This window comes from Panthera pardus, unplaced genomic scaffold (assembly GCF_024362965.1).
Source record: "Panthera pardus isolate Hobbes unplaced genomic scaffold, ASM2436296v1 HiC_scaffold_13, whole genome shotgun sequence".
NCBI lineage: Eukaryota > Metazoa > Chordata > Mammalia > Carnivora > Felidae > Panthera > Panthera pardus.
Genome location: NW_026526688.1, coordinates 165,132,040 through 165,159,152, shown reverse-complemented (window position 1 = coordinate 165,159,152; position 27,113 = coordinate 165,132,040). Strand labels below are relative to the sequence as shown.

General features: G+C 39.8%; 1 protein-coding gene across 1 annotated transcript in view; it reads left to right on the top strand.

Moving 5' to 3' along the window:
- GABRB1 (gamma-aminobutyric acid type A receptor subunit beta1) overlaps nucleotides 1–21,800 on the top strand; it is a 379,026-nt gene extending 357,226 nt beyond the window's left edge. Inside the window, exons 8-9 of the mRNA XM_019412864.2 lie at nucleotides 301–545; nucleotides 17,805–21,800. Coding sequence (XP_019268409.1) covers nucleotides 301–545; nucleotides 17,805–18,155 — 596 coding nt within the window. The 3' untranslated portion in view covers nucleotides 18,156–21,800. The remainder of the gene's footprint in view (nucleotides 1–300; nucleotides 546–17,804) is intronic.
- Nucleotides 21,801–27,113: the final 5,313 nt, after the last annotated feature.

The window sequence follows — 27,113 nt, the reverse complement described above, 5'->3', positions numbered from 1 at the left end:
GAGCATATCAATGGGATTTTGATATGCAGGCCCATTTGTTTTTCTTTCTTCTATGTGTATTATTTTTTAAAAAATGGTTTCCAACCCTCCATTAATGGTACATCCTGTTTTACGATTTGTTCATGGCCTGTATGGGGAGTCTGAAGCTTTGTCCTTCCAAATATCTGCTCCTTTTGCCTAGTGGTTTATCACATTGCTGCCATCATTCTGGGACACCAATAAGGAAATAGCATCTGTCTTAGTCTTTCAAGGGCAGCTTAACAAGTGCGTTCAGCTAAGATGTGTCTTTCTGTTTCATAGGAATCACCACCGTGCTGACAATGACAACCATCAGCACTCACCTCAGGGAGACTTTGCCGAAGATCCCTTATGTCAAAGCGATTGATATTTACCTGATGGGTTGCTTTGTGTTTGTGTTCCTGGCTCTCCTGGAATATGCCTTTGTAAATTACATCTTCTTTGGAAAAGGCCCTCAGAAAAAGGGAGCTAGCAAACAAGACCAGAGTGCCAATGAGAAGAACAAACTGGAGATGAATAAAGTTCAGGTAACGTATTAAATATTCCTTACAATATTCTTCCAAAATGTATCAGCAGCATGGTGCTCAGGGCCCCCATAACAGGGGGAAAAAAAAAGTATATTAGTTTATCTTTAATATGGCTCAAACACACCTCCCTTTTACATATTTGAGAATTGGGGATTGAAGAAGTTAGGTTGAAGTTACCATAGGTTAGTAATATACCTGGACCTAAAACTCAACCCTAAATCCATTATTCTTTATTCTAAACCAAATAGTTGTAAAACTATAGGCAGAAGAATAATGCCAGATTTGCTTGATAAATGAATGAGACAACTAAAATAAATCAGTTCTGTACTCGGTGGAAATGAAAAGATATGGCCCAGTAGCTACAACCACAGACTGGAATTAAACTGCTCGGGTTTGAGTCCCAGCTCTGCTGCTTACTGGCTTTATGACCCCAGACATATCAACCTACACAACTTCTCATCTAGTCTCTGTTCTCAATGTCATCATGGAGGTTATTATAGTATACTTATAGAGTTGTTATAAGGACTAAATGAGGTTTTTTTTTAAGTCTAATATTTGTAACAATACCTGGAGCATGATAGGTACTCATTAGCATTATAGCTAGCTAGCTATTACCCTTGGATGTAAGACACTGTCACAATTTTTCTTTTGCTTTTCATTGGTAGGTCTTATGACTTGTGCTTTCACTAGTGCTTTCTTTATTCTTTAAGAACATCTCTTTAGCCTCTACTTCTATGCCATGTTTCACTGAAATCAAATTAAAATTGTGAACATTGAAATACTGCATCCACTATAAATTGTTTTCAAGATGGCACCCAGGGTGACAGCTCAAAAGATTCGCTCATTTAGCCACCATTCTGAGCATTAGGGATACTTCCCTGAAGGAGACAAAGCTCCTGGCTCTCATAGAGTTTAGACTCTAATGTGGGAAGACAGACCATAAACATGTAAGCACGGATTAAGAGGATAATTTCAGGTTGTAGTAAGTTCTGAAGAAAGTAAAACAGAGCGATGGGTAAGAGAATGATTTGGATCAGCTTCAAGGGAACAAGGAAGGTAGATCAGGAAGACCTCTCTGAGACATGACCATTTGATCTGAGACCTAAGTGATGAGAAGCACTAACCACACCATGCCCATTCGAGGCAGAGGACACGACAGTGCAGTGGCTCGGAGGAAGGAATTGCTTGAGGTATGAAAGTACTAAGAGGACACCGATGTGGCAAGACCATAGCAAGTGAGGGAGAATATGTAGTATTAGAGGTGGCTGGAGAATCAGGCAGAAGCCAAACTATAAATCTTCAATGTATGTATCTTCATGCTCTTTGGTGGGATATCAAAACCAAACACTGTCAGGTAATTAGAAAATTATAAGCAAAATACCAAACAGATTCAGCCAAATGGTCAAAATTCAAAGTAACTCATTCAAATAATATTTTACTCTTTTTTTAAAGTTCCTTCTTTTAAGTTTAATTTTTTTGAGAGAGAGAGAGAGAAAGAGAGAGAGGATGAGCACGCGTGAGGGAGCAGCAGAAAGAGAGGGAGAGAATCCCGAGCAGGCTCCATGCTGTCATCTCTGGCCTGAGGCAGGGCTCGATCTCACGAACCGTGAGATCATGACTTGAGCTGAAATCAAGGGTGGAAGCTTAACCAACTCACCGACCCAGGTGCCCCAGGAAATTTTCACTCTTTTTTTTTTTTTTAATTTTTTTTTTTTTAACGTTTATTTATTTTGGGGACAGAGAGACAGAGCATGAACGGGGGAGGGGCAGAGAGAGAGGGAGACACAGAATCGGAAGCAGGCTCCAGGCTCTGAGCCATCAGCCCAGAGCCTGACGCAGGGCTCAAACTCACAGACCGTGAGATCATGACCTGAGCTGAAGTCGGATGCTTAACCAACTGACCGACCCAGGTGCCCCAGGAAATTTTCACTCTTATGTGAAATATTATGCTGGATTCTAGGAGGAAGCATGATACTTGCCCTGAATAATCTTCTGATCTTTGTGGGAAAGAAGATTATATTCAGATGAGGTGATTAGGTTATAAAATGAAACAGGACAGCACCTACCTTGAGGAGTGTTTCTGAAAGGAAAAGGCTGATTCTGACCTACTAGCTTTAAAAGTACGTTAGCAGATTTTAAGGCCACCTCTTTTCTGTTCCCACTCTCATCTCACTTGCCTTCTAAGCCTCTGCATAGCTTGGAATGTGTATTAACGGATATATCATGAGGGAAAGCCCTACATAAATAAAGTGGCATAGGTTCACTGGTAGGAAAATCTGAAGCCATGGACTGGATGGATGTCAAAGATAAGTAGAATTTGGAAAGGTAAAGGAGAAAATAGGGCCTCTGAATTGGCTAGAAAAGCAGTGTTCTCTAGAAAGGTAATTAAATGGAAAGGTCACACCTTCAGCAAACTGAAATCAATGCATTCAGATAATTTAAAAACATCATAAAACAAACTTTAACCACACTCTTTGGTCATTTACCTTGATTCCACCCCAGGATATCAGAGAATTTTTCTAAGATGCTAAGGGACAAATAAAGACCAAATGAAAGCCTTGTATGCCACATCATATCTAGATGTATAATACATATTGCCCTCAAGAGGGCTTAGTGACTAATAAATAAGTAAAATGTTTCTATCTAACTGATCTTTGTGTTTGAGTAACATTGGGCTCAAACATAGTAAGGTTTCACTGGATCTCAAATCAGGAACTTTTTATGCCAGATGAACTGACGTTTTAAATTTGAATTCCAGTAGATAGGATAGAAAAATCCCTCAATTATCAGGGTTTTTTTTTTTTCTTATGAAATTTATTGTCAAATTGGTTTCCACACAACACCCAGTGCTCATCCAGGGATTTTTTAAAGAAGATAAAAATGTGCTTTTATCCATGGAAAGTTAGATTAGAAACTTCACAAATGCTTTTCAGAAAAACACAGACAAAATCATGCCCAAATTAATTTAAAAATCATGTTAAGACATGAAAGAGTAGTTTATATTGGACTAACTCTCTTATGGATTAAAAATTATAAACCCCGAGCAAAAAATATATATATATATTTTTGAGAGAGAGACAGCTTGAGCAGGGGAAAGGGGCAGAGGGAGAGAGAAAGAATCTTAAGCAGCCTCCACACTCAGCATGGAGCCCAAGGTGGGGCTTGATCTCTGTGAGATCATGACCTGAGCCAAAATCAAGAGTCAGACACTCAACCGACTGAGCCACTCAGGTGCCTCCTGAGCAAAAAAAAATTTTAAATCTGCTTGAAGACATGAGACTAACTGAAAACAAACAAAAACTAAAGGAGAATCAACCCTCAAATGAAGGGAATGACATTCTCTTAAATCAGTATTTATATAGCTTTGTCCCGAGGCCACTCCCCAGTCTGCAGAACTTCAGCCAAAAAACCTGCTGTTTTATCAGTCTGATGAGTCAGAACATGGAGTTTGATACTTCCAGAGTTTCAAGAAATCCTAGAAAGAAGTGAGTCACAAGAGAAATGCAAAATCTGAATTTGGGGCGCCTGGGTGGCTCAGTCAGTTAAGCATCTGACTTCAGCTCAGGTCATGATCTCCCGATCTGTGAGTTTGAGCCATTCATCGGGCTCTATACTGACAGCTCAGAGCCTGGAGCCTGCTTCAGATTTTGTGTCACCCTCTCTCTCTGTCCCTATCCTGCTCATACTCTGTCTCTGTCTGTGTGTCTCTCTCCCCTCTCTCAAAAATATACATTTCTTTTTTAAAAAAGAAAGCTTAAAAAAAAAACCTGAATACAAACTTCCCACAAATCCTTGGTTGACCTCTGAACTACAAAAGTATAAAATGCTAGGAAATCTGGAAGGGGGAAACAGCTGAAAGACTGAAAAAAAAAGAACAAAAATAAGGGATTCTCCTTGAGTTAAGGGAAAAATTAAAATAGATTCACAGTAACTACACATAAAACCCACTCACTACCCATTCTAGGTGACCTATTAGTAATTTAACTGCCTTTTATTACTATTAATTTTTTTTTATTTTGGAAAGAGAGAGAGAGCAAGGGAAAGGGACAGAGGAAGAGAGAGAGAGAGAGAGAGAGAGAGAGAGAGAGAGAGAGAGAGAGAATCTTAAGTAGGCTCCACTGTCAGCACAGAGCCCAAAACAGGACTTGATCAAACCACTCTGAGATCACGACCTAAGTCGAAATCAAGAGTCGGACACTCAACCAACTAAGCCTCCCAGGTGCCCCTTAACTGCCTATTAAAACAAAACCCAACATTTGTTAGGGAAAATAACAGAATCCAAAGTCTCTACAGAGCAGCATCAACAGCTACTATATAATAAAAAATCACTAGACATGAGAAAAAAGCAGGAAAACATGCCCATACTTAAGAGAAAAGACTTAAAAAGAGAAAAGAGAAAAGTCACTAGAAACAGAACTGCAAAAGTCTCAGATGTTGGCTTAAAAGATAAGGACAATAATTAAAAATAATAACAGTAATTAATATATTTAGAAGTTCGTAGAAAATAGCCCAAAACTAAAAGGAGCTGAAATATCCTGTAATAGGCAAATGGTGAAACAAACCATGGTAGGTTCATACCATGGAATACCAGCCCAATAAAAAGTAATGAACTATTGATACATACAACAACTTGAATGGATCTCAAGGCATTATGATGAATGGGAAAAAAGTCCATCTTAAAAGATTATACATTGTCTGATTCCAGTTATATAATATACCTGAAATAATAAAATTATAAAGATTAAAGAACAGACCAGTGGTTACCAGGATCCTGTCAGTGATGGGTGGAGGGATTGAGTGTGATTAATTAGAAAGGGGTAGCACAAGGTAGCACTAGTGGTGGAATAATTCTGTAGCTTGCAGTGGTGGTTATGTGAATCATCACATGTAATAAAACTACATAGAACTACACATACTTTATACCAATGTCACTTTCCTGGGTGATATTGTACAGTAGTTAAGTAAGATGTCAATAGGAGAAACTGGGTGAAGGGTACATGAGAGCTCTCTGTGCTATCTTTGCAACTTTCTAGGAATCTACAATAATTTCAAAAGAAAAATTTTTAAATAATGTCCATAGGAACAGATTAATATAGGTAGAGATGGGGAGTTTCAAAAAAAGACTTGAAACTGAAAAAGAACCAATGGAAATCATAGAATTGAAAAATTCATTAGACTGGGTATTATATGTAAGTGATGCATCACTGGGTTCTACCCCTGAAGCCAATACTATGATGTATGTTGACTAACTTCAATTTAAATAAATTAATTTTTTAAAAAGATTACATACACTTCAATTTTTCTATTTAGATTACTGCATCCTTAGCAAAGCAATGCATAAATCAGATCCCCTGCCCCCCCCTTTCAGATAGATGAAAGAATATCCATTATATATTACATATATCCTTTTGAATAAAAATTGCTTATATATTTAAAAAAAAGAAAAATGCATTAGATGAATCAGCATCAGATTTTATAAAACATAAGAAAGGGTTAGTGAAATTAAAGTTAATATTGGCCATCTCTCAATTTTTCCATTACACTGGTTCTTATCATAAATGTTACTACCTCAAAGAAGGTTTAACTGACACCCCCAACGGTGGATTGTATTTTGTCCCATTGTTATTTGTTCTCATGGCTTTCTGTGCTTTTCCACCATAGGATTTACCACAATAGTGAATATATGTTTACTTAAGTAATTTTTTTTTAATGTCTATCTCTCTACTAAACTATAAGTTTCCCAAGGATTGGGATCAAGGTCCTTGTCTATTATGTTTATTGTTCTTTAATCAGTGGCTAGAACAGAGGAAAAAATAAATAAGTATTTGCTGAATGGATAAATTTAGAGAGGACTTCTCCATTCAGGTTGAGTTCTTAGCTACCATAACCCAAGGTCCTGAATGCTACATCATGTTTTATAAAACTCATATACATTCATAATAAGTAAGAAAAAGAGACTGTAGTCCACTTCAGTTTTTGCTCCAAACTTTCTTACTGTTTCTATCACTTTGATTTTTAATATTTTCTAAAGCATGATTTGTATCAACCCCTGCTATTCTCTCCGAATCACAGTGTCATATAACAACAGATAGATATAATCTTCAATAACAAAGCAAGTGTATTACTTCGTCTTTTCAGTGTATTATCTCCAGCAGTTAAGATAATAATGCAACCTGTGTGGTATTTAAAAATGCTATCCCCTGGTGAAATTTAAAAAATAGAAAATAATATCAGATTTTTTCCTTTCATATAAAAGTTTGGGTGGTCCTCCCCTTTCCTTTTAGATCCTTGTAAACAGTTGAATTCAAATGATACATGTGCTGTGGTCCCAGACAATTTTCATTTGAGGGACCCTAATATTTGCCTTGGTACCCTAGAGCATAGCATGGCATCATTCATTTATTACACATTACTCTTGATAGCCTTGGCTGGGCAGTCATGTCAAGGGTCATTTGTACCGAAGTTAGAAGTGCTTGCTTTGTCTTGATTTATATTACCACCAGCTGCAGTGAAGCATCTTTTCTGTAAGAGTACAGATCCTGAATCCAGACATTAGGAGAGTTTCAACCTCTGAGGTGATAAAGACTGTAGATTCATGTACCCCTCAGGCATCATTTGAAACTAGAGATGGTATTTAGAGTTTTGAAAGATAGATTTCACAGTACTAGTAGGCTGTAAGTATGATACTTCTGGGCCCCTTTTACACTAACCTGGAATATACGTGGTTGTGTCTGTTGGCCACATGCCTGCCCATTTGCAAATAGATCCACCTAGGATGGATTGGTCGCATGGGCAGTCTATAGTCAGGTACTGATTTGAAGTCATTGAAGTCATGCGGGACACCTTGCAACCCCAACAATTAAGACATAGAATTTCCATTCAGATTCAGATATTGATGCTGTAATCTGGCCTCTTTCCTCTCATTCCTATTCTCTGTGGTGTGTTATCTACATTTTCAGACACTTTTAGACATCTACACTTTCAGACAACTTGCTAAATGGAAATCAGCTCTGTACTGTGATTAATTCCAGGATCCATAATGCATGTGAAAGCAGGCATCCTAACAGTCAACAGCTTTTCCTTAAAACTAGCTTGAAACAGATGGATACCTACATTAGCCTTTGAGCCTAGGACGTACCCCACATCACTGCCTTGTCATCGGGCCAACTAAGACACTTCTCTCAGCCTTTGATGAAATTTTAACCTTTATGACTTAGCATCTTGGATTCTGGAGAAATTCAGGCAGGACCTTTGATTTCTGTGGATAGCCTGTGTTAGCAATTCATGGACTTCTTTAGCCCTTAAATCCGTGCCCAAATCTGGCTCGGTTCATGCTTTGTTCTCTAGTCTTGGCTTAATGTAGCTAATCTCCAGATGCTTCAACAGCTCTTTTTCCCTCTGTCTCTCTCTCTTCCTCTCTCTCTGCCTCCCTCCTCCCTCCTTCCCTCTCTCCCTCTCATTTCCTTCTATACCCAAACATCTAGGATTCTTTTGTAAATGAGGAAGAAATCAAATTCACTTAACAGGCTTAAGAAAAAGGTGGGGGATATATTTTGGCACACACAACTAGATGGTCCATGAGTGGTTCTAATTTCCTATGTGGCTATATCCATATATTTAAACATTGTCATCAGAAAGCATCTCTCTTCATCTGTTAACTCTGCTTTCCTTTATAATGGCTTTACGTTCATTAAACCCTTCCTTCATGGTGTTCCAAAACGCCGAAGTTTATATGTTCCAAGCTCTGCAACCTTAACCCAAAAGTACTTTCTTATCACCAATAGTTACAACAAAAAAAGTCTTAGGATTGAGTCTTCTGGATCAGCTTGAGTCATATTCTCACGCAGAAATCAATCTCTCTGACTAGGAAGTTGGGAAACAATAAATGCACAGGTCTGCATCACATGCCTGTCCCTGGAGCCTTAAAGATGCAAGTAGGTCCACTTCTACCACGTGCACCAAGGAAAGTCAGGTAATGTTATCAGAAGAAGGTGGAATGGAATCAGACAGGCCAAACCAATAGGCATCCACCAAAACTCACCCTAGACTCTGCCTAGAAGAATCTTTAATGCTACATCCAGCACCCACTGTGATCTCATGCTGCTTTCCTCTTCTGCCTCATTCCTCCTCCCTCTCCCCTTCACCGACACACACTTTGCTCTAGAAGTTCAACTCACAGTTTTCCCAAATTTGCCATGGTTTCACTCTTTGCTAACTTAGCTTGGCTTGTTCCCCAAAATTCACCTCTTGCCTGATGTCTGCCCTCACTCATCAGGTGCTTCTCCTAGAGCTCTCCATTGCACACTATGCTTACCGTTTTTTTTTAAACTTAAAAAATATTTAAGGGGTGCCTGCGTGGCTCAGTCAGTTAAGTGTCCAATTCTTGATTTTGGCTCAGGTCATGATCTCACAGTTGTAAGATTGAGCCCAGTGTCAGGCCCCATGCTGAGCATGGAGTCTGCTTAAGATTCTCTCTCTTCCTCTTCCTCTGCCACTCTCTCTTTCTCTCTCTCAAAAAATAAAAGTCACTTAAAAATATTTAATATTGGGGCACCTGGGTGGCTCAGTCGGTTGAGCATCCGACTTCGGCTGAGGTCATGATCTCGCGGTTTGTGAGTTCGAGCCCCGCGTCGGGCTCTGTGCTGACAGCTCAGAGCCTGGAGCCTGCTTCAGATTCTGTGTCCGCCCCCGCCCTCTCTCCGCCCCACCCCTGCTTGTGCTCTGTCTCTCTCTGTCTTTCAAAAATGAATAAACATAAACAAATTTTGTTTAATATTTAATATTTAACTTTAACAAATATTTAATGAGGGTATACTATAAAAATACTCTGTATGCACTAGGTATAGTCAGCAATAAATAAAAAAAAAAAAAAACCTTTCATTTGGATGGGAGAGAAAGATGAACATTATACATATAAATACATCACACACAATCAAAATGACACCCACAAACACACATATAATGCCAGGCAATAATATACACTGTAAAGAAAAACAGAGTAGGACTTGAATGCAAACACTTTATCTTCCACTTTGGGTTTTCCAATGCCTGCCAAAGAGCCCGGCACAAATCAGGCACTTAAATGACTTTTAAAACAATAATTGAACTAATGAATTAATTACAAAACCAAGCAGAATGCTCTTTAAATTCATGTATAATTGGAAACTTTTTTTCTATTATATTTCTATTGTTACAAAAATAAAATATTTAAGCCTCTCTCTTTTTTTTTTTTTTTAAGCCTCTCCTACAGTGAAAACTGTTTGGTACCTGTCCAAATTTAAAACATATATATATATATATATATATATATATATATATATATATATATATAAAATAAATCTTTCCTAATGAAGGACATATATTTTGATTAGGGACAGTCGATGGTAATAATAGATGTGTGCTATTAATAGATTGCTTTCTTTTAAGTTTTTTTTTTTTTTTTTTTTTTTGAGAGAGAGAGCATGAGCAGGGAAAGGGCAGAGAGAGAGGCAGAGAGAGAATCCCAAGCAGGCTCTGTGCTGTCAGAGCAGAGTCTGATGCCAGGCTCGATCTCACAAACTGTGAGATCATGACCTGAGCCACAATCAAGAGTCAGACGCTTAACCAACTGAGCCACCCAGGTGCCCCTAGACTGCTTTCAAACGGTGTTGATACTTTTCTTTTCTCAGCAATTCCTTCTCCTGAAATCTCTATGTTAGAATCTAAAGTGATTGATAACTCTACTCTGCCGTTACTTCATGATATTCTCCAGTGGGGAGGAAGAAAGTGTAGAAGTGCTTTGTTGATTACCTTAGGAGAGGGGCAGAGGGAGAGAGAACCTTAAGCAGGCTCCATGTCCATCATGGAGCCTGAGACCATGACCTGAGCAGAAATCAAGAGTCAGACACTTAACCGACTCGGCCACCCAAGTGCCCCGACATCATACACTTTGAATACCTCCTTTTCAAACATCCAAAAAGTAATGGTTACTTTGACCAAAATCACTTTTTTATTTTCCTGAAGAGCAAAACATTACTGAAGAGTTTTTGGATGACTTTTTAAGGGGATTCACTGAAGATGAATCTGAAAACTGACCCTTATTTGCATCATTTAGAATTCAGTGAATTTGCTGGTTATAATGCATTTTATATTTAATTGTAAAAAGCACTCATCTCACATATTGGGTCTCCCTAAGTCTATGTATAAAATGCTCCTATGCATAAGATAGTTTCTGGTTTCTTGTTTCTATCATTCTCTGTTCAAAGCTCAATAAATTCCCACTAACATCAACTTAAGAAATTACTCCCTAACCTTCATGTCACGTATCTCAGGCTTGAACAGTGCATATTTGTAATTAATTCTTAGCTCTCTGAAATAAGCTAACCACTTTGTGCATTTTAGGTACACCAAAATCAGCTAGGACCCTTGGAATGCTTGTGTAAAATGCAGACTGGGAAGACCTGAATCTAGTATGAAATGAGCTCAAACCTGTATTTTTAACAAGCTTCCCAATAGATTCAGATGCACAATAATGTCTGAGAACCACCACTCTAGAGAGTCTAGCCACTTATGTGTCCCTTAGCCACTGAAACTCAAACAGAGCTTAGAGAGATGACTCCAAGTCAGAGTTTCAGAGTTCCTCATTCTATAGACATTTACTCAGCCCCTCCTTAGGAGTATCAGTCTCTTTTCTGGAAGAGCAAGGGGGATATACAGTGATGAAAAACACAGTAACATCAGAGCAGCTGTGCTCCTGGAGCTTACATTTCAGTTGAATAATTAACAATATGTAAATAAGGGCACCTGGGTGGCTCAGCCAATTGTGTCTGACTTCAGCTCAGGTCATGATCTCATGGTTCCTGGGTTCCAGCCCCGCGTGGGGCTCTGTGCTGACAGCTCAGAACCTGGAGCCTGCTTTGGATTCTGTGTCCCTCTCTCTGCTCCTCTGCCATTCGTGCTCTCTCTGTCTCTCTCTCAAAAATAAACATTAAAAATAATAATAATAAAATAAAACAAGTGTGTAAATAAATATACGCTATAATGGCAGATGATGATAATTATGCTGAAGAAAATGGTGAGGAGTTAGTCAGGTAACCATCTGAGCAAGATCATTCCAAGAGAGAGGAACAGCAGTTGACAATGTCCTGAGGACTTAGGAGCATCAGGGGAGACAGTCAACAAATGACAAGTGTGGCTGGAGCAGAGAGCTCAAGGGGCAGAGTGAGGGCAGAGGTCCTTGCAGGAGCTAAATCACATGGTACTCTGTGGATTTGGATGAGAAATCTGGATTTTATTCTATGTCTTAGGAAGTCATTTGATTTAAACAGAGGAGACATTCGTCTGTTTTACATTTTTTAAGCGTCACTCCAGCTGCTATGTAGAGAAAAGACCACAGAGTTCCTTCCTGGAAAGAGGAAGACCAATTATGCAGCAAGACATGATGGTGGGGAAAAGCTGGTCAGAATCAAGATTTATTCAAAAGTAAAGCCATTAAGGATCTGCTCATACCAATGTATGGGAGAAAGAAGGCAAAGAAAGGGGTCCAGGATAAATTTATCTACCTGAGTAACACGCTGGAAAATTGCCAGTTGTTTCATTTGTCATTCTTCCATTTCTATTTCTTAAATAACAGAGTGTGGATTTGTTTAGATTTATGTAGGTTTGTACTCAACCTTCTATAGCGTCTTGAGACAAGTTGTCAGGAAGTTTGCAAAGAGACATGCAAATCACCTCCAGCAAAGCCTCCTATTTCCACCCCCACACACCCCACACCCCACCCCACCCCCTAAACCAAAAGGTTTCAGGAATTTGAGACCTAGGGAATTGGCGTTCAGCACAGCCCTGGTGAGAGCTAATGACTGACAGCAACAGCCCGGATGTGGTACATTCTAGGAGCAGGATGGGCAGACGTGACATGTGGCTATGTGGCTCTCTGCTCCCTACAGGTGAAGGCAGCCATTCGCACTGGACAAACTCAGTTAAATAGACTGTAGGCTTCTGGAAGGCAGCTCCTTATGTGGCGAGCACCACTTCACTTGGCTTCCTGCACTGTACTTCAGAACCACTCAGTAAATGTGAATCCGATTGAATTAGCTAGCAAGAAGGAAATAACTTCCTGTTTGCAAAGTAGATTGAGCCCGGAAGGTATTTCTCAACAGGGCTTTAAAACTGCCACTGGAAACAAGATTATATTTTATTCCAATTACACTGCAATGAGTTCTGCTCTATTTACATATTGAAAATATCCAGAACAGTTCGATTCAGTGAGTGGGAACATTTTTCACAGCCTACGGCACTGTTTGCGTATGTTGGGAATGAGAGGAGAGAGGGAGTGAGTTGGAAAGGGTGGGAGAAAGGCTAGCCCCAAGCTAGAATATGAATTTGTACATTTGCTCAGGGTTCTTTTGAGGGAAGAAATACAGCCATCACATCAATGTGTTCCGGACTTGAGTCATTTAAAAACGACTCTCATGATTTTTGTCATACCCTATCAGCCAGAGTTCTCCAGAGAAACAGAACCAATAGGAACAGAACAGACTTTATTTTAAGGACTTAGCTCATACACTTGTGTGTGAAATCTGCAGGGCAGGCTGGAAGTTCAGGCAGAATTTCTAAGTTACAATCATGACCTGAGCTGAAGTCAGACACTCAACCGACTGAGCCACCCAGGCGCCCCGGTCCTCCTGAAGTCTTAATTATGACTTTATTCATTTGCTCTAAGTTTAGGCTTAATGATAGATCTAAACTTAAAAAAAATCAGTGATGTTGGTCTGAGGAATATATAGTTAATATAATGCAGTAAGTAATTCACCCCACTATTAGGTTTATCTCCCCAATCACTGGAACCACCTGACAATTACAGGCCTTACTCACCAATGCAGCAAGTTCAACACGCACATCCCTAACTGGACTGTACCTTCTCTGCAAGCAGATCAGAAGGGGAACAATATTCAGAAGACAAGGAGCCAAGTATGCCTGCCTCCTTCTCCCAAATATGCCCAGTGGGGAGCAGTGGGAGAGGAGAAAGGGAAAATAAGCTGGAAGTATTGACCCCTTAGTTTCTTTCCCAGGGACTGGAGTGGAAAGTCTCTTCCTTTATGGCATCATGAGGCATGAGGAGTGATTATCCAAACGAACAGCTATTTCAACATTAGCAATGAATGCTTTAGGAAATCTGTCTGTATATGCCCTGGAAATCCACTGTAATGACATTTTCATTTGCCTCACTTCCTTCTGTTTCAAGGTTTAAAAATCCTTGATGCTTAGACCATGCCCAATGCAGATGTTGATCTGATCTCTTATTAACTAGGCAGCATTTAACCATTGCAAATGTTGAGGTGATCTATGACATGGCTCCTTATTGTTTCTGAGGATGTGAAAAGACCACTTTCCCGCTGGACATTATTTTTGGAAAGCTGTGCCAGCTGTGGATATAAAGATACCTTGAGTGTTTTTATACTGTTGAGGTAAAAGGAAAGCCACTCTTCTCCAAAGGACAGGGGTTAGGCCAGAGCCAACCAGAAACCTGCTGGTGTCACCAGTGGTATTCTGACCACATAATCACTTTACCGAGAAGCAAAAAGCTTAAAAGGTAGGGAATGAAAATGCACTTCAGGAGAAATGCACAAGCACCCATCACACACACACACACACACACACACACACACACACACAGTCTGTAACACTGGCTTTTAGGATAAGTTCTAGACTGTGTAGGAGAAAGACTAGAGATAGGTCATAAGCGTTATATGAAACCTCTTAAATTTTCCTAATAAGGGACACAGTAATGTTGATTCAACTATACAGTAATGCAGTCAGCTTTCATGGGTAGTTATAGAACCAGATTCATTACTTTATATGTCAAATCACTTACAGCTCTGATTTCTAGCCCAATGACAAAATATTTTGAGGGATTTGAACAAACCAGTAAATAAGCATCATGCAATTTATAGGTGCATTAGAATCTGTACCAAAGTTAACCAAAATATCTTAATAAAATGTAGTTTTGCATGACCTCTGTTTAATGAGGAGCATCTCTATGTTTCACTGGCAGATTCTAAATTCTAGCAACTTGTTTACTTAGGGAGATTTCATAATAATGGAACTTAATGATGCATACAGTACAGAAGAAGTGATTCAATTTTATAAGTTTTCTTTGTTTGGTTTGGTTTTTAGTATGCTGTGTCTTCTGCCTGGAATATTATTTGTAATCAAAGACTGCCAAAAATCAGAAGCAAACCCTTGAGATTACCTAGTGAAAACCTTTTATTTATAGATGAAGAAATGGATTTAATAACAAACCCAGGATGAGAATACAGTTTTCACCTCTCAATCCTTTGTTCTGTCTTTAAGGCCTAGTATAAGTTGCATCTCCTTCATGAAGCCTTCCTTGACCTTCAGACTTTTATGAACCCCTAATCATGGTCTATACTGTACCATTTATCACTCCCAAAATTATATCTTACTCTCGTATAACTTACTCTTGTATATTTTATCTTGTATTACAAGATACTCTTGTATCTCTCAGGAGACTTTTTTTTAAGTTTATTTATTTTGAGAGAGAGAAAGTACAAGTGGGGGAGGGACAGAAAGAGAGGGAGAATCCCAAGCAGGCTCCATCCTGTCAGCACAGGGTCGGACGCAGGGCTCAAACTCATGAAACTGTGAGATCATGACCTGAGCCGAAATCAAGAGTCAGATGCTTAACTGACTGAACCACCCGGGCACCCCTCAAAGGAGATTATTATCTCAAGGACAAAATCCATGTTTTATGATACTCTTGACTGAAACACCATAGTACCTAACAGAATTATGGACACCATGATTATCTTCTAAGGTTCTAGTCCCTTTTCTAATGGATTCAACACTTTGTTCCATGTCACTTCAACCCCACCATCCTCTTTCATAATGTAAACTTTCATATGCATGACTTTTCATCTATAGACATACACACACGCGCACACACACACACACACCTGACACCTTGCACTGTGCCTGGCACAGAGTAAGTACTCAACAATGCTTTCCTGAGAGAGGGAGAGGAAGTTGATTTTTGAAGTTACTATAATCAGGGAAGGTACACAGGTACACACAAGGATTAGGATTAAATTGAGCCTTAAAGAAAATACATTGATTAACACGCAAACAGGAGGGAAAATTATATTTGAGACAAAGAATATCCTGTATTTTAATCCCATATTAGGCACTTATTCCTTGTTTAATTGCAGGCCATTAAGCTCTCTGGGTCTATTTCCCTATCTGTTGAACTAGAATAGTATTATATATTCCATAGGGTTGTTATAAGAAATAAGTGAGATAAATTATGTAGTAGGATTCAATAAAGAGTAGTTTTTAACAACAAAATTAATAATAACTCCCCGAATAAATAAGCCAGTAAAGGTGCCAGTGAGGGCATAATAGGTAGCTCAATTAGGCTAGAGCCAAATACTTTACAGAAAGAAATGATTGATGGGAGTGGAGGGAGAGGCTAGATTGAGTCTCTCTCTCTCTCTCTCTCTCTCTCTCTCTCTCTCTCTCCAACTACCTCTGAGCTTAAAGCTATCAAATGCATCATTAAGTTCACTGCGGGATGTGGTGAAGGCCAAGGACTATGAAGCGGTCCTTTCTCAGTAAAAAGCACATAAGCTTTGAAACAGACAAGACACAGGTTGTAATCTCAGCTCTCCCAGTGGAGTAAACTTGAGGCAGTTTCCTGTTGCAAGTGATAAACAAGGTATACAAAGCAGCTACCATAATGCTAGGCTTTGGGTGGACACTCAATAAATCTTAGTTCTCTCATCTGTGATGTACCAGCCTCACACCCCACCACTCTCTGCACCTTTCCTTCTATTTTCCTTCCTTGTCTGTCTTTGCCTCCTCCTACACTTTACTCTGTCTTTCTTTGTTACCCATTTTTTTTGTCTCCTTACCTATACCTTTGACACTCAAAAGTGTTTACTGAGATTAATTTTGTTTGAAAGCATTTATAGACCACTTACTGTAACTCAGGCACTTGTGTTAATAACACTGGAGTTAAACACAGCTGCCTGTACTGCCCTTGGAAGTATTTCAAACTCCTTTGTATGAATGAGCATGTCCTCTCAAGGTAAATCAGTTTGCAAAGTGCATCAGCTTGAAGTTAAACAAAGCCACTTTATAGGCCAAATGTGCTCACGTATGGAGTTCCGTAAATGTGTGTGGGCATAGCACAGACAAAAACCAGGAAATCTGAGATGGGCACTACTGGAACGGCACGAAGCAACAATAAATAATGGTGGAGACGCAAAAGTCAAAGTACAGCTAGTCATATCCTTTTGAGCCCTGAATCCTACTTTTGGCAATTTAGCCTGAGGAAATAATTGGGGAGATGGACAAAGATTTACATAAAAGATGTCCCTTGTTTATATAATACCGCAAAAGTAAAACAAGCCTTCACATCTCACAATAGATCAACCCAGTTATGCTCTATCCATATAAGCTGTTAATAAGTGATATCACAGAGGAATAATTATGAACATGGAAATAGGACCATGCTACACTATTAAGTGACAAAGTGTATTGTAGACCAAAACATACCAGATGAGTCCACGTTTGTAAGTAGAAAAAACAGAAGGCGGCTAGCAGGATACTAAAAATAATGAACTCTAAGAGTGAAATTACAAATTTCTATTTCTTATTTGTTTGTTTCCTGTTTGTTTCTAGTTTTACATATTTCCATGTGCCACTTTTGTAACACGAAAAAATGCCATATACATATACATAAAAATGATGTATGGATTGATAGATGATTGTAGATTATATAGACGGTAGATTAGACAGATGGTAATTAGATAGACGATAAATAAAGAAATAGATGATAGATAAATAGGTGGCAGTTTGGATAAGGAGACTAGATAAGTGGTAGACGGATAGATGAAGGATTAGATAGAAAGATATAGATAGGATTAGGTAGGTGGTAGAATTAGCCAGACAAAAAGATGGTGGATTAAATAGGCAGACAGATTAGACAGCTAGATGACGGATGAGACAGAGACGGATATAGACGGGTGATGGACTAGATACATACACAAACAGACACAGACAGATGATGGATTAGACAGCGGTAGTTTAGGTAAACAGCCAAGGATAGATACATAGATGCTAGATCCGGTTGCAGGAGGCACGCAGAGCCGGACGTCCAGCGACAGTCTTTAAAGAGTGGGCTGCGGTGTCATCAGTTACAGGGTCACGAGCACAGACCGTGCCCCGGCAGTTGGGCCTGAGCGTGTCCTTTCCCGTCAGGTGGACGTCCACGGCAACATCCTCCTCAGCACCCTGGAGATCAAGAACGAGACGAGCGGCTCGGAAGTGCTCACGGGCGTGAGCGAGCCCAAGGCCAGCAGCATGTACTCGTACGACAGCGCCAGCATCCAGTACCGCAAGCCCCTGAGCAGCCGCGGGGAGGCGTACGGGCGCGCGCTCGAGCGGCACGGCGCGCACAGCAAGGGGCGCATCCGCAGGCGCGCCTCGCAGCTCAAAGTCAAGATCCCCGACTTGACTGATGTGAACTCCATAGACAAGTGGTCCCGAATGTTCTTCCCCATCACCTTTTCTCTTTTTAACGTCGTTTATTGGCTTTACTATGTACACTAAGGTCTGTCCTAAGGGTTCGTAAACGACTACTTTCCTCTTTTGATTTTTGACCCCACAGGCCCCCCGCAGCGCCACTGCTGTGCTTTTTTGAGGTAAGAGATTCAGCCATCCGATTGGTTTGAGGTCTTGCATATCAATTTTATTACTGCACCATGTTTACTTCCAAAAACAACACACACACACACACACACACACACACACACACACACACGCCACAAAGAAAACTCTATATTTTTTTCCAGTCTACTGTGGTCCAGGTTATCAGCTCTGTCAGAGCTCTATTAATTGCCGTGTTTACAAAAAAAGAACAAACACACACAAAGAGAGAAGTTATATAGGTAGATCTTTAGCAGTCCTATCTTTTGGCCCTGGATTTTTTTGATCTATTTTTTAAAATGAGAAGGAAAACAGGACCTAGCTCTCCGCGCGCACTGCTTCCTGGTAAACTGTAACAATCTCATGCTGCCAAAAAAACACACAAAAAACAAAAAACAAAAAACAAAAAAAACCAACACAATTTCCAGGATCTCAGAAGAAAAAACAAAGCCATTGACAAGTTACAGATTTCCAGGAAGAAGGGGGGATAAGAGGAGCCTAGAAGAGGAAGGAAGTCTCCCCTCCAGCCTCAAACCCCCCCAGCGCCCTTGCAGAAGGGGTCCCAGCTCCACGGGCGAGGAGGGAGGGATGGACAAGGGCTGATGGAGGTTGTGCAAACCAAACCTGCCATCTTCACCTCACCATTAAGCTGGATATTCTGAAAAACAACAACAGAACAAAACAAACAAACAAAAAAAACCCGCTTCTTTCTCAGACTTGCAGGCAGATTTAAATTTAACACTCAAATCCATCCTGGTGGCCATTGAGAACATTTCTCTCTTCTTGTTGAGAATAAGGAGTCTCAGGGCAATGGAGATTTATTTAACGGACTATCTCAAATGAGCAGCCCTGAACTCATTTTATTACCCTGGAATCACTTGCCTCTGTGCCCTGAAGCCATGCCTTCACATCTCCTTAGTTCCTGCTCCAGAGAGAGTGAGAGGAAGGGAATGGGGGAGGAGGGCTTTAATAATGGGCTGGTGAGCATTTTTTGCGTGTAAAACACATTGCCCTTTCCACGAGGAAGGCAAGACTTATGTGCTGTGAAAAGGGTGCCTGGGCAGTTACCTAAACTGCCAAATCTTAAATCAAATAGTATATATTTCTTAGCCTTCCAGAGAGCACCTAATGGTGACAGGCCTTGTTGCACAGGCCCCGGCTAATAACCTTAGCGCTCACCTCTCTGAGCTCTGCATTCCAAAGTAGGAAATGAATGCTTCCGGAAATGCACATACACCCATTTTGCTGTCACTCTCATCTGAGGCCAGATTACCTTTTTAAAGAAAAATCTCAAAATAGGAAAACCACAGATATCAACAACAACCGTGACAAAATCACTGGGCCTTCAAACATTTATACCAGCCCCTAAAGCATAGAACACATCTGCACTCATTAATCATTAATCAGCAGTCATTACTGCTCTGCCTTATCTCTGCTCACGGATTACTGTGGTCATGATCGTCATAGAAGGGGCATCCCTCAGTAGCCCAACACACAATTCTAAACACGTCTAACCAGCTACAGTTGAGGTTTATCCCATTTTATGTCATGAAAGCCTCATTAATTTTTTTTCACCCTGAGTATCTTAAGAATTCTGTATGTTCATTCACAAGGTTGAGCGAAACCCTAAAACAACCAACCAGTGATGGAGGCAATTGGGGATCTGACCCCTCGCTGTCAAATATGGGTTTAGGTAATAATAAGGACGATTGCATCATTTGATGATCTGGCTTTCTCCCTAAGGCTGTGGTGAGGGTCCGTGTTGACAGTAGCATCAGCTGCTAGAAATTATAGTCTTAATTGGAAAGATAAGGCCAAATTCCTGCTGATGAGCCCAAGGGGACAGAGTTTTGAGATACTCTTTTTAGAAAGCAAAAAGAAAAGAGAAACCTAAAATAAATGAATGGTTATAGCCAAAGACAATATACGTTAGTAAGAATATAAAAACTGTGCTTTTACTGGAAAAATTATCTCAATGGTTTCATAACCAATTAGTAGGGTATGGGGGCCAAATTCTCATTTAGATTTTCAATTGCATAATCACAGTTCCATGGTCAAGGAAATCTCCAGCCTCTGGGGATGAAGGGATCCATTTTGAAACTGACTACTTCTTGGCATGGAAAGAGGCTTTGCCATCATGAAATGCCCAAATAGAATGGAAGGTGCCCATGCCGGTGACTGTAAGGTTAATATTCCCAATGACCACTCAGGAAATACTGTGTATTTTAAACACAGGAAGGTAGACTTTGGGCTGATGCTCAACAGGAATGAATCATCTGATGTCAAAGTTTTTTAAAAAGCTTTTAAGGATGAAATGCTAAATTAGAAAGGAAGTATCTATGATCTATGTTCCTTAACAAAACAATTTTTCTTTATTCACCTGTTTAGATCATTCTCCTTGGAAAAGATTGAGGTAATTTATATCTTTACTAATTTTTTTATCTTGCCTTAAAAGTCTAAAGAATTTGATGCTTGTAGTTCAGATGTAAAGCATCTCTGAGAAAAAATAGAACATTTTTAAATCTTATATCTTAGCCTTTGTAAATTGCAAAATTAGTAAGCCTGAATCTACCATCAGGCACAAAATGGTATCATTGTATGTCTTCGTAGGCTTAGAGAGGGCACAGCCACAGGATTGTGCAAATTCTGTTAATAGCTCTGACTTAGAGGTAATGGTAGCCTGAAAAATGGAGAAGCTGATGTATTTCTGGTTAATGACCTTTGTCCCCACTTCCTTCTTTAGGACACCTCTCAGCCAAATCCCCTCCTCTGTGGCCCCCACCCAAACTCCCTCCAGGCTTAACAGTGCAGGGAAAAAAAACTGCTTCCTTCTCTGCCTCTCTCCCTTGTCTTGCTCTAAATGATGTACATAATACATAAAAATTGTTAGACATTCCTAAGTGCCCTCAAACCGGTCCCCACTTCTGAAAGATTCAGATCAGTACATTATCGAGGGGTTACTCTCCTGCTATTACTGGGTTGTTTTATCTTTGCCATGAAAATAGCCATAATCTCCTGCATTACTGAAGTGGCAGCAGAGACAGAAAATTGCACAGACTCACTCTCCTTTGCCACAGTCATGTTCAGGGGACCCCATGTTCGCAGTTCATAAACTGTGTCATAGATTTAACCTGTGTAGACCCAGCAGAACCTCATCTTTCATTTGACAATGACGACTACACATTTTTTTCTACTCATGTTCCTTGGCTTAAAATAGAGGTGACACGTGTGTTACGCTTACCAGCTTTGTGAGGCAGACCCAGATAAAGACACATTTTTGGCTTAAATTATCCAGGATTATTGCCTCAATCCTCTATATTGCCAAACAGGAACAGCAGACTGGTTGGTAATTCTGCTGATTAAATGATATGTGTTTTCATATCATATATACCATCTTCATTGTGCATTACAATCAATGAAAGATCTTGAAAATGCAAAGAGAAAAATGTGGTGCAGAGAATAAAGTTTGGTTTATGGATCCAAGGATAGCCAACAAACATTATGTACAATCTACAGAAATGTTGAGTAAATGCCATCTTTCCAAAATCAGTTGACTCCTTCACGAATACTTCTTTAAGAAAGAGCTCAATTGAAATTCGCCAAGTTAAACAAACAAACAAGCAAAATATATTTATCATGCTAGAAGGAAAGGACCTCCACGAATTCTCATATGGACAGTTTTGAATAGTATCTCACCAAAGGGTGATGTGCCACTTTTTTTTTTTTTTTTTCCTAAACTAAATGTAATCCTATATCCCAGGAGGGAGGAAAAAGGAATGTGCAAGCGTTTGTTCGTGTTGGTTCAATCAGCAATTACTGGGATGAAAAAGACAGAAAAACGAACAAATATCTCAGTTTCAGGAAAGCAAACAAAGGTAAACTTGTTAACGGAATGTAGAATATTATGTAAACTTCCTTGTAAATTCTGTACATAGTTCATTGAATTGTTCCTTGTTGTGTGGTGGTCCTCGGCTTTGGGTGGATGTTTGAACAATCCGAGCATTGTAAATAACGTAAGCTTATGAGGCACTTGCTTTTATTCACGAAGTGAAGCAACTAGTGATGTGGGCCCAAACCAGAATCTTTTTAGCTCTTGCTCTCTCTCTGCCATTGTGCGTGCGCAGTTGCGTCACTCTGCCTCATGCCCCACCCCCACAGAAAGGTAGCTGAGGAGAAAGCTGTACTCCCTTGGGGCTTAGGGACGGCACACCAGCAGAGACAGGAACTGTATCATGAAAAATCAGGGGTGTTTCTATCAGTCATTCGTGGCTACTCATATAGTGAAATACCAAATCATCCATGCTTGTTGAGGGGTCAGGAATGGAAGGGATGTTCAAAATCCACAGGCAATCCAAAGCATCATTTGCACCAATAGCTTTAGTTTCTACCTTTTTTCCTTCCACGATGTTTCCCAGAACTTTGAATAAGACAGGAAGTGAATGGATGGGTTTGACCAGGGTAAACAAACAGTGAAATGTCCAAATGATGGGAAGGAAAAAAGGAAGAGACAGTGAATGACACTGATAACACCAACTGGCCGATTCATCCTGCAAAGATTCAGAAGTAACCATGTCACATTTCTAAAAGGTAAAGAGAAATATTGGGAATTAAAGCAAGTATTTTTCAACTGGGAGTCCGGGATGTGTTTGATATGTGCTAGTTAAACTTAGAATCTGGTGATTAAATATTTTCATATATATGTCTCCCAAGTCCTAGTATTCTTGAAAAAGACTTCAGAATGGTGGGATATTCAGCCATAACATGTGTTTCCATGCAAGCTGGCAGTCCCAGAGATGGTGATAGTGTCTGCAGAAATTTGGAATAGCCTAGCAAGCTGGGACATAGATTGGTTTCTTAGTAACATTTTAGGGTACACAGCATCTTTCTTGGAGTTAGGAATTTAGCAAGGCAGAGTTTTTTGTGTAAAGATTCTATGTGCTTGGAGACTTATTCTGGCTCCAAAATGTCCCAATCAGTGTCCACCAGCGATGGAACTAACAAGGTTAGTCAATTTCTAGGTCTAGAACCCATTGTGCTTTTACGTGAATCATGCTTTTTCTATATAACTGAAATCAACTAAACTGACAGAAACCTAATTGTTAAAGGTTGTAATTTCACAAGCAACGTTTGCAAGGAAATCCTTTTTAATAGAAGAATTGCAAACCAGAAAATGCTAAGTTCCTAGAAGGGTAAGGATAAAGAGTTTTGAGTTTATTTTTACCTCTCTGATAGCAAGAACTTCCTTATTTCAACTGTAGAGGCCTAACGGTTGTTTGTTTTGTTTCGTTTTTCCTAATCAAAAAGTCTTTGGTATATTAAGGGTCTCACGGTCATTCCTGACTGGCCCCTAGAGACCTTGCAGGTCCTGGAGCAACCAGCACTCATCACAGACTTCAGTAGGAATTCAGTGTGGGGGAAATAAGTATATTTTTTAACCAGCTGGAAATAAAACCATTCTCATGAATGATTCTACCTGCATCTCCTGTTCTGAAGACAATAGAAACATAAATCAATAAAAAGAGAGGCCAAATAACATGATGCATTTGCCTTAGGTACACAGGGTCACAGATTCACTTGCTTAAAACAGCTCACGTTAGAAGCCAAAGGATGAATAAAAGCAATCAGTATTGCTGTCTGGCTTTCATCTCTCCCTGGGTTTCCTTTCGAAGAGAAACAGAAAAGGGGGGACATTTTCCAATATAACTTTTTTATAGGTGAAAATCATTAAAATGTGTTATGTGTGTGCATTGTGTGCGTGTGGCCGTGTAAAACAGATTACCTCTCTTGTGTTCGTTCCTTCCCAGTGCTGTATGCCATCCAACCTTATGCCTTAACCCAATGAAACCAATTCATTTTTCCTCTTTCTCATTCAGACCTCCTAAGTTATCTTGCCCATGCGTAGCTGAAAGCTCCAGCTTTGAACTTACCTTGCGTATCTTCAATTGAATTCGTGAAAACAACGAACTTTAATAATTTCCCCAAATTCTTATTCCTATTGCCTTTAGCAGGTCTTCGGAGGTAGCTTGTGTCGTCATGGTAGCCTCCTCTGAAACTGCCTTGGGTTATTTTTCTTTTCTGCTTTTCTGTCCTTTCTGGAAAGAGTACCTGTTTACATAAACCTTGTCTCTCCCGGCCTAATTTAAAATCAAGTGGAAATAAAAGTCTTTAGCTCAAACCTAGGAAAATTCACATTATCTACACCAAAGTTTGATGATAAGAACGGCCCTGTACATTCTAGTTGCAATATGGTGAGTTCACACTGTATCATCTCTTTTCCATCAAACTTGTTTTCTCATGCCCTCCTTTAGCCTTAATTGCACACCTTTTATAAACCTTTATTCCTTCCAGAATGGTTTCTCATTCATGGAGTACACCACTGGTTACAGACCATCCTCTGGGAACCTGACCCACTACCTTTTCAGTTGCTTATTCCTGTTACAGATTCCACGTCCATGCATCTCCCACCGACTCCCCCTGAGCCTTCTAGCAGACATGAAATGTAGTAAGACAAGTCATAATGTAAACTTGTCCAAATTGCCCTTCCCAAGTATGTAGAACATCTTTTGCCTCCAAACAGCATTCCTATACTTGGAGAACAGAGAGTTCTCCAAACATATACCAAGCAACGTACAGAATAACTTAAAAAGTTAACAGTAAATGAGCTGCGTGCTGGAGAGAGGAAGATGACAGTGGGTGGAAAACACCCGGACTTAGAATTGCATGACCTGGCCTTTATGTTGCCTCTACCACTGCCTGGTCGTATGACTGAAGACCGGCCATCCGATGACTTCCACATTCCCTTCCAAACTTCAACTAGTTGGAAACCAAATTGCCCAAAAAATTTCAAAGGGCATTTTAGACAGGTTTGTGCAGGAAGTTACCAGAAAGATATAGGAGCACGGTAGTTTCTGCTAAAACAGTCCCATAAATATTCTTTGTTGTATATCTTTGGGAGTAAGTCATCAGGGTAGGCCATCTGGTGTCAAGTGAATCAAATCCTACACCTGCCCATATTCCTTTAAAATTACATTGAAGCTAAAATGTTTAGAAGTTTAAATTTACAGGCAGATGGCAAAAAAAAAAAAAAATTTTTTTTTTTAAACAATTTTAATAATGGTCTACACTACAAATATTTCCCTTCAAGAGCACTGGAGAGTCTCAGATAACATAAATCAGTGTGGTCCCTGTTTTTAGATCTCTGGAAGATGTAGATCCCTTAGGCCATTCTCTGCAACTCGGTCAGGAAAAGCCCTGAAATGCCCCCTCCATAGTGGAAGAGCCTATCTCGAGGCAGCATCTGAGCAGAAATGCTGCCACAGTCCCCTTCAGTGTTCTCCCCAGTGTGAGACCCCGTCACTGTCTGGGTTCTGTAGGCGGAGTAGCCAGATAGGGTTGAGCTCTCAGACAAGGGGAGACCTCCCATGTAGTTGGAAAAGATCCCAGGTCTTCAGAATCTCTGTTATCTGCTCTCCCTGCCCCACTTTCCCAACCACCCTCCTATTCCCCTCTTAACTAGTTCAATCTGCCAATTGTTTTAGGCACAACCGTGACAAAACTGAAAGTTTACTTATTAAATTTTGATTAACATTTCTAGCTATTCATATTTTTAAAGCATGCACCGTCCCCACTCCAATCTCTGAACATGACCCCCAGTGTGATTCCTGCACACGGATATTCTTAACTTTTCCCCCTTTTCAGAAGATACCTTCCAACTCTAAGCTCCCATGATTCTCCTGAGAGCCCCCTGACCGTTCAGAATTGTTAGGAGAGTGCCTAAAAATTCCTCCCTTCCATTTTGGGTCAGTCTACGAATGAGATGGCCTCTTTTTTGTAAAGTTAGCCTAATATTCTGCTGCTTGACCTCTCACAGTTCCAACGTTCCTATATGCAGGTGTGCTCTTAAAGTAGAGAACTAATAGTTCTCTTTTTCAGGTTTTCATACTTTACGCTTTTGAGATGCATTCATAGCTAATGTCATCTTTTTAAAAACAGAGGAAGCATTTATAAGTCTTCAAATTCTCACCAAATTGAGATTAATACTTATTAATATATATATCCATTAGGATTCATTCAGGTATAAGTAACAAAAGATGCAACTAAAAGTAACTTTAACCAAAATGATAGCTTATGTAACAGTAAGTGCAGAAGCAGGGTGGTTCCTGGGTTATTTCAATAGCACAATGATGTCATCCAGGACCTGAGATCCCTCCCAGGGCCAGTTCTTCCTAACTCTGTATGTTATCAGCACGCATTGTGGTTGCAAAATGGCTACACTCACATACTCGTATCAAGTGGCAGAAACAAGGGAAAGTCCTGCCTTGGGTCTCTTTTTAAAAGCAAGGAAATCTTTCCCCACAAAACTCTCCCAGCCATCTTTCTTGTTCCATTGGCCAAGGTTGGATTACACAACCATTCCTGAACCAGTCACTGATAAAAGGAATGAAATTATCATGATGGGTTTACAACATTGATCCAGTGAGTTGCCCAGGGGGAATAAAAGATGGAATATGTTAACAAAAAGAAGGAAGAATGGCTTTGGGGTAGATATCCAAACACGACTGTCACACATTGGTCTAAGGTATCAGAAAAGACTTTGTCACACATAATTTCATGATTTGATCTTGAAATCATTACCCTACAACCCTATGAAAATTATGATGACACTACCAATATCTGGTAATGGAGGCTAAATAGGTTAAATGATTTACCCCAAATCTGATAATGATAATTAGTTAGTGACAGAGTTACTATTCAATCTGAGATTTTTTTTTTCTTTTTCCTGACTGTAAAGGCAAAGCTATGTCTATTCTAACCACACTGCCTAGATCCAATGCTTTGTACTTTGATGATCCAGGTTTTGGG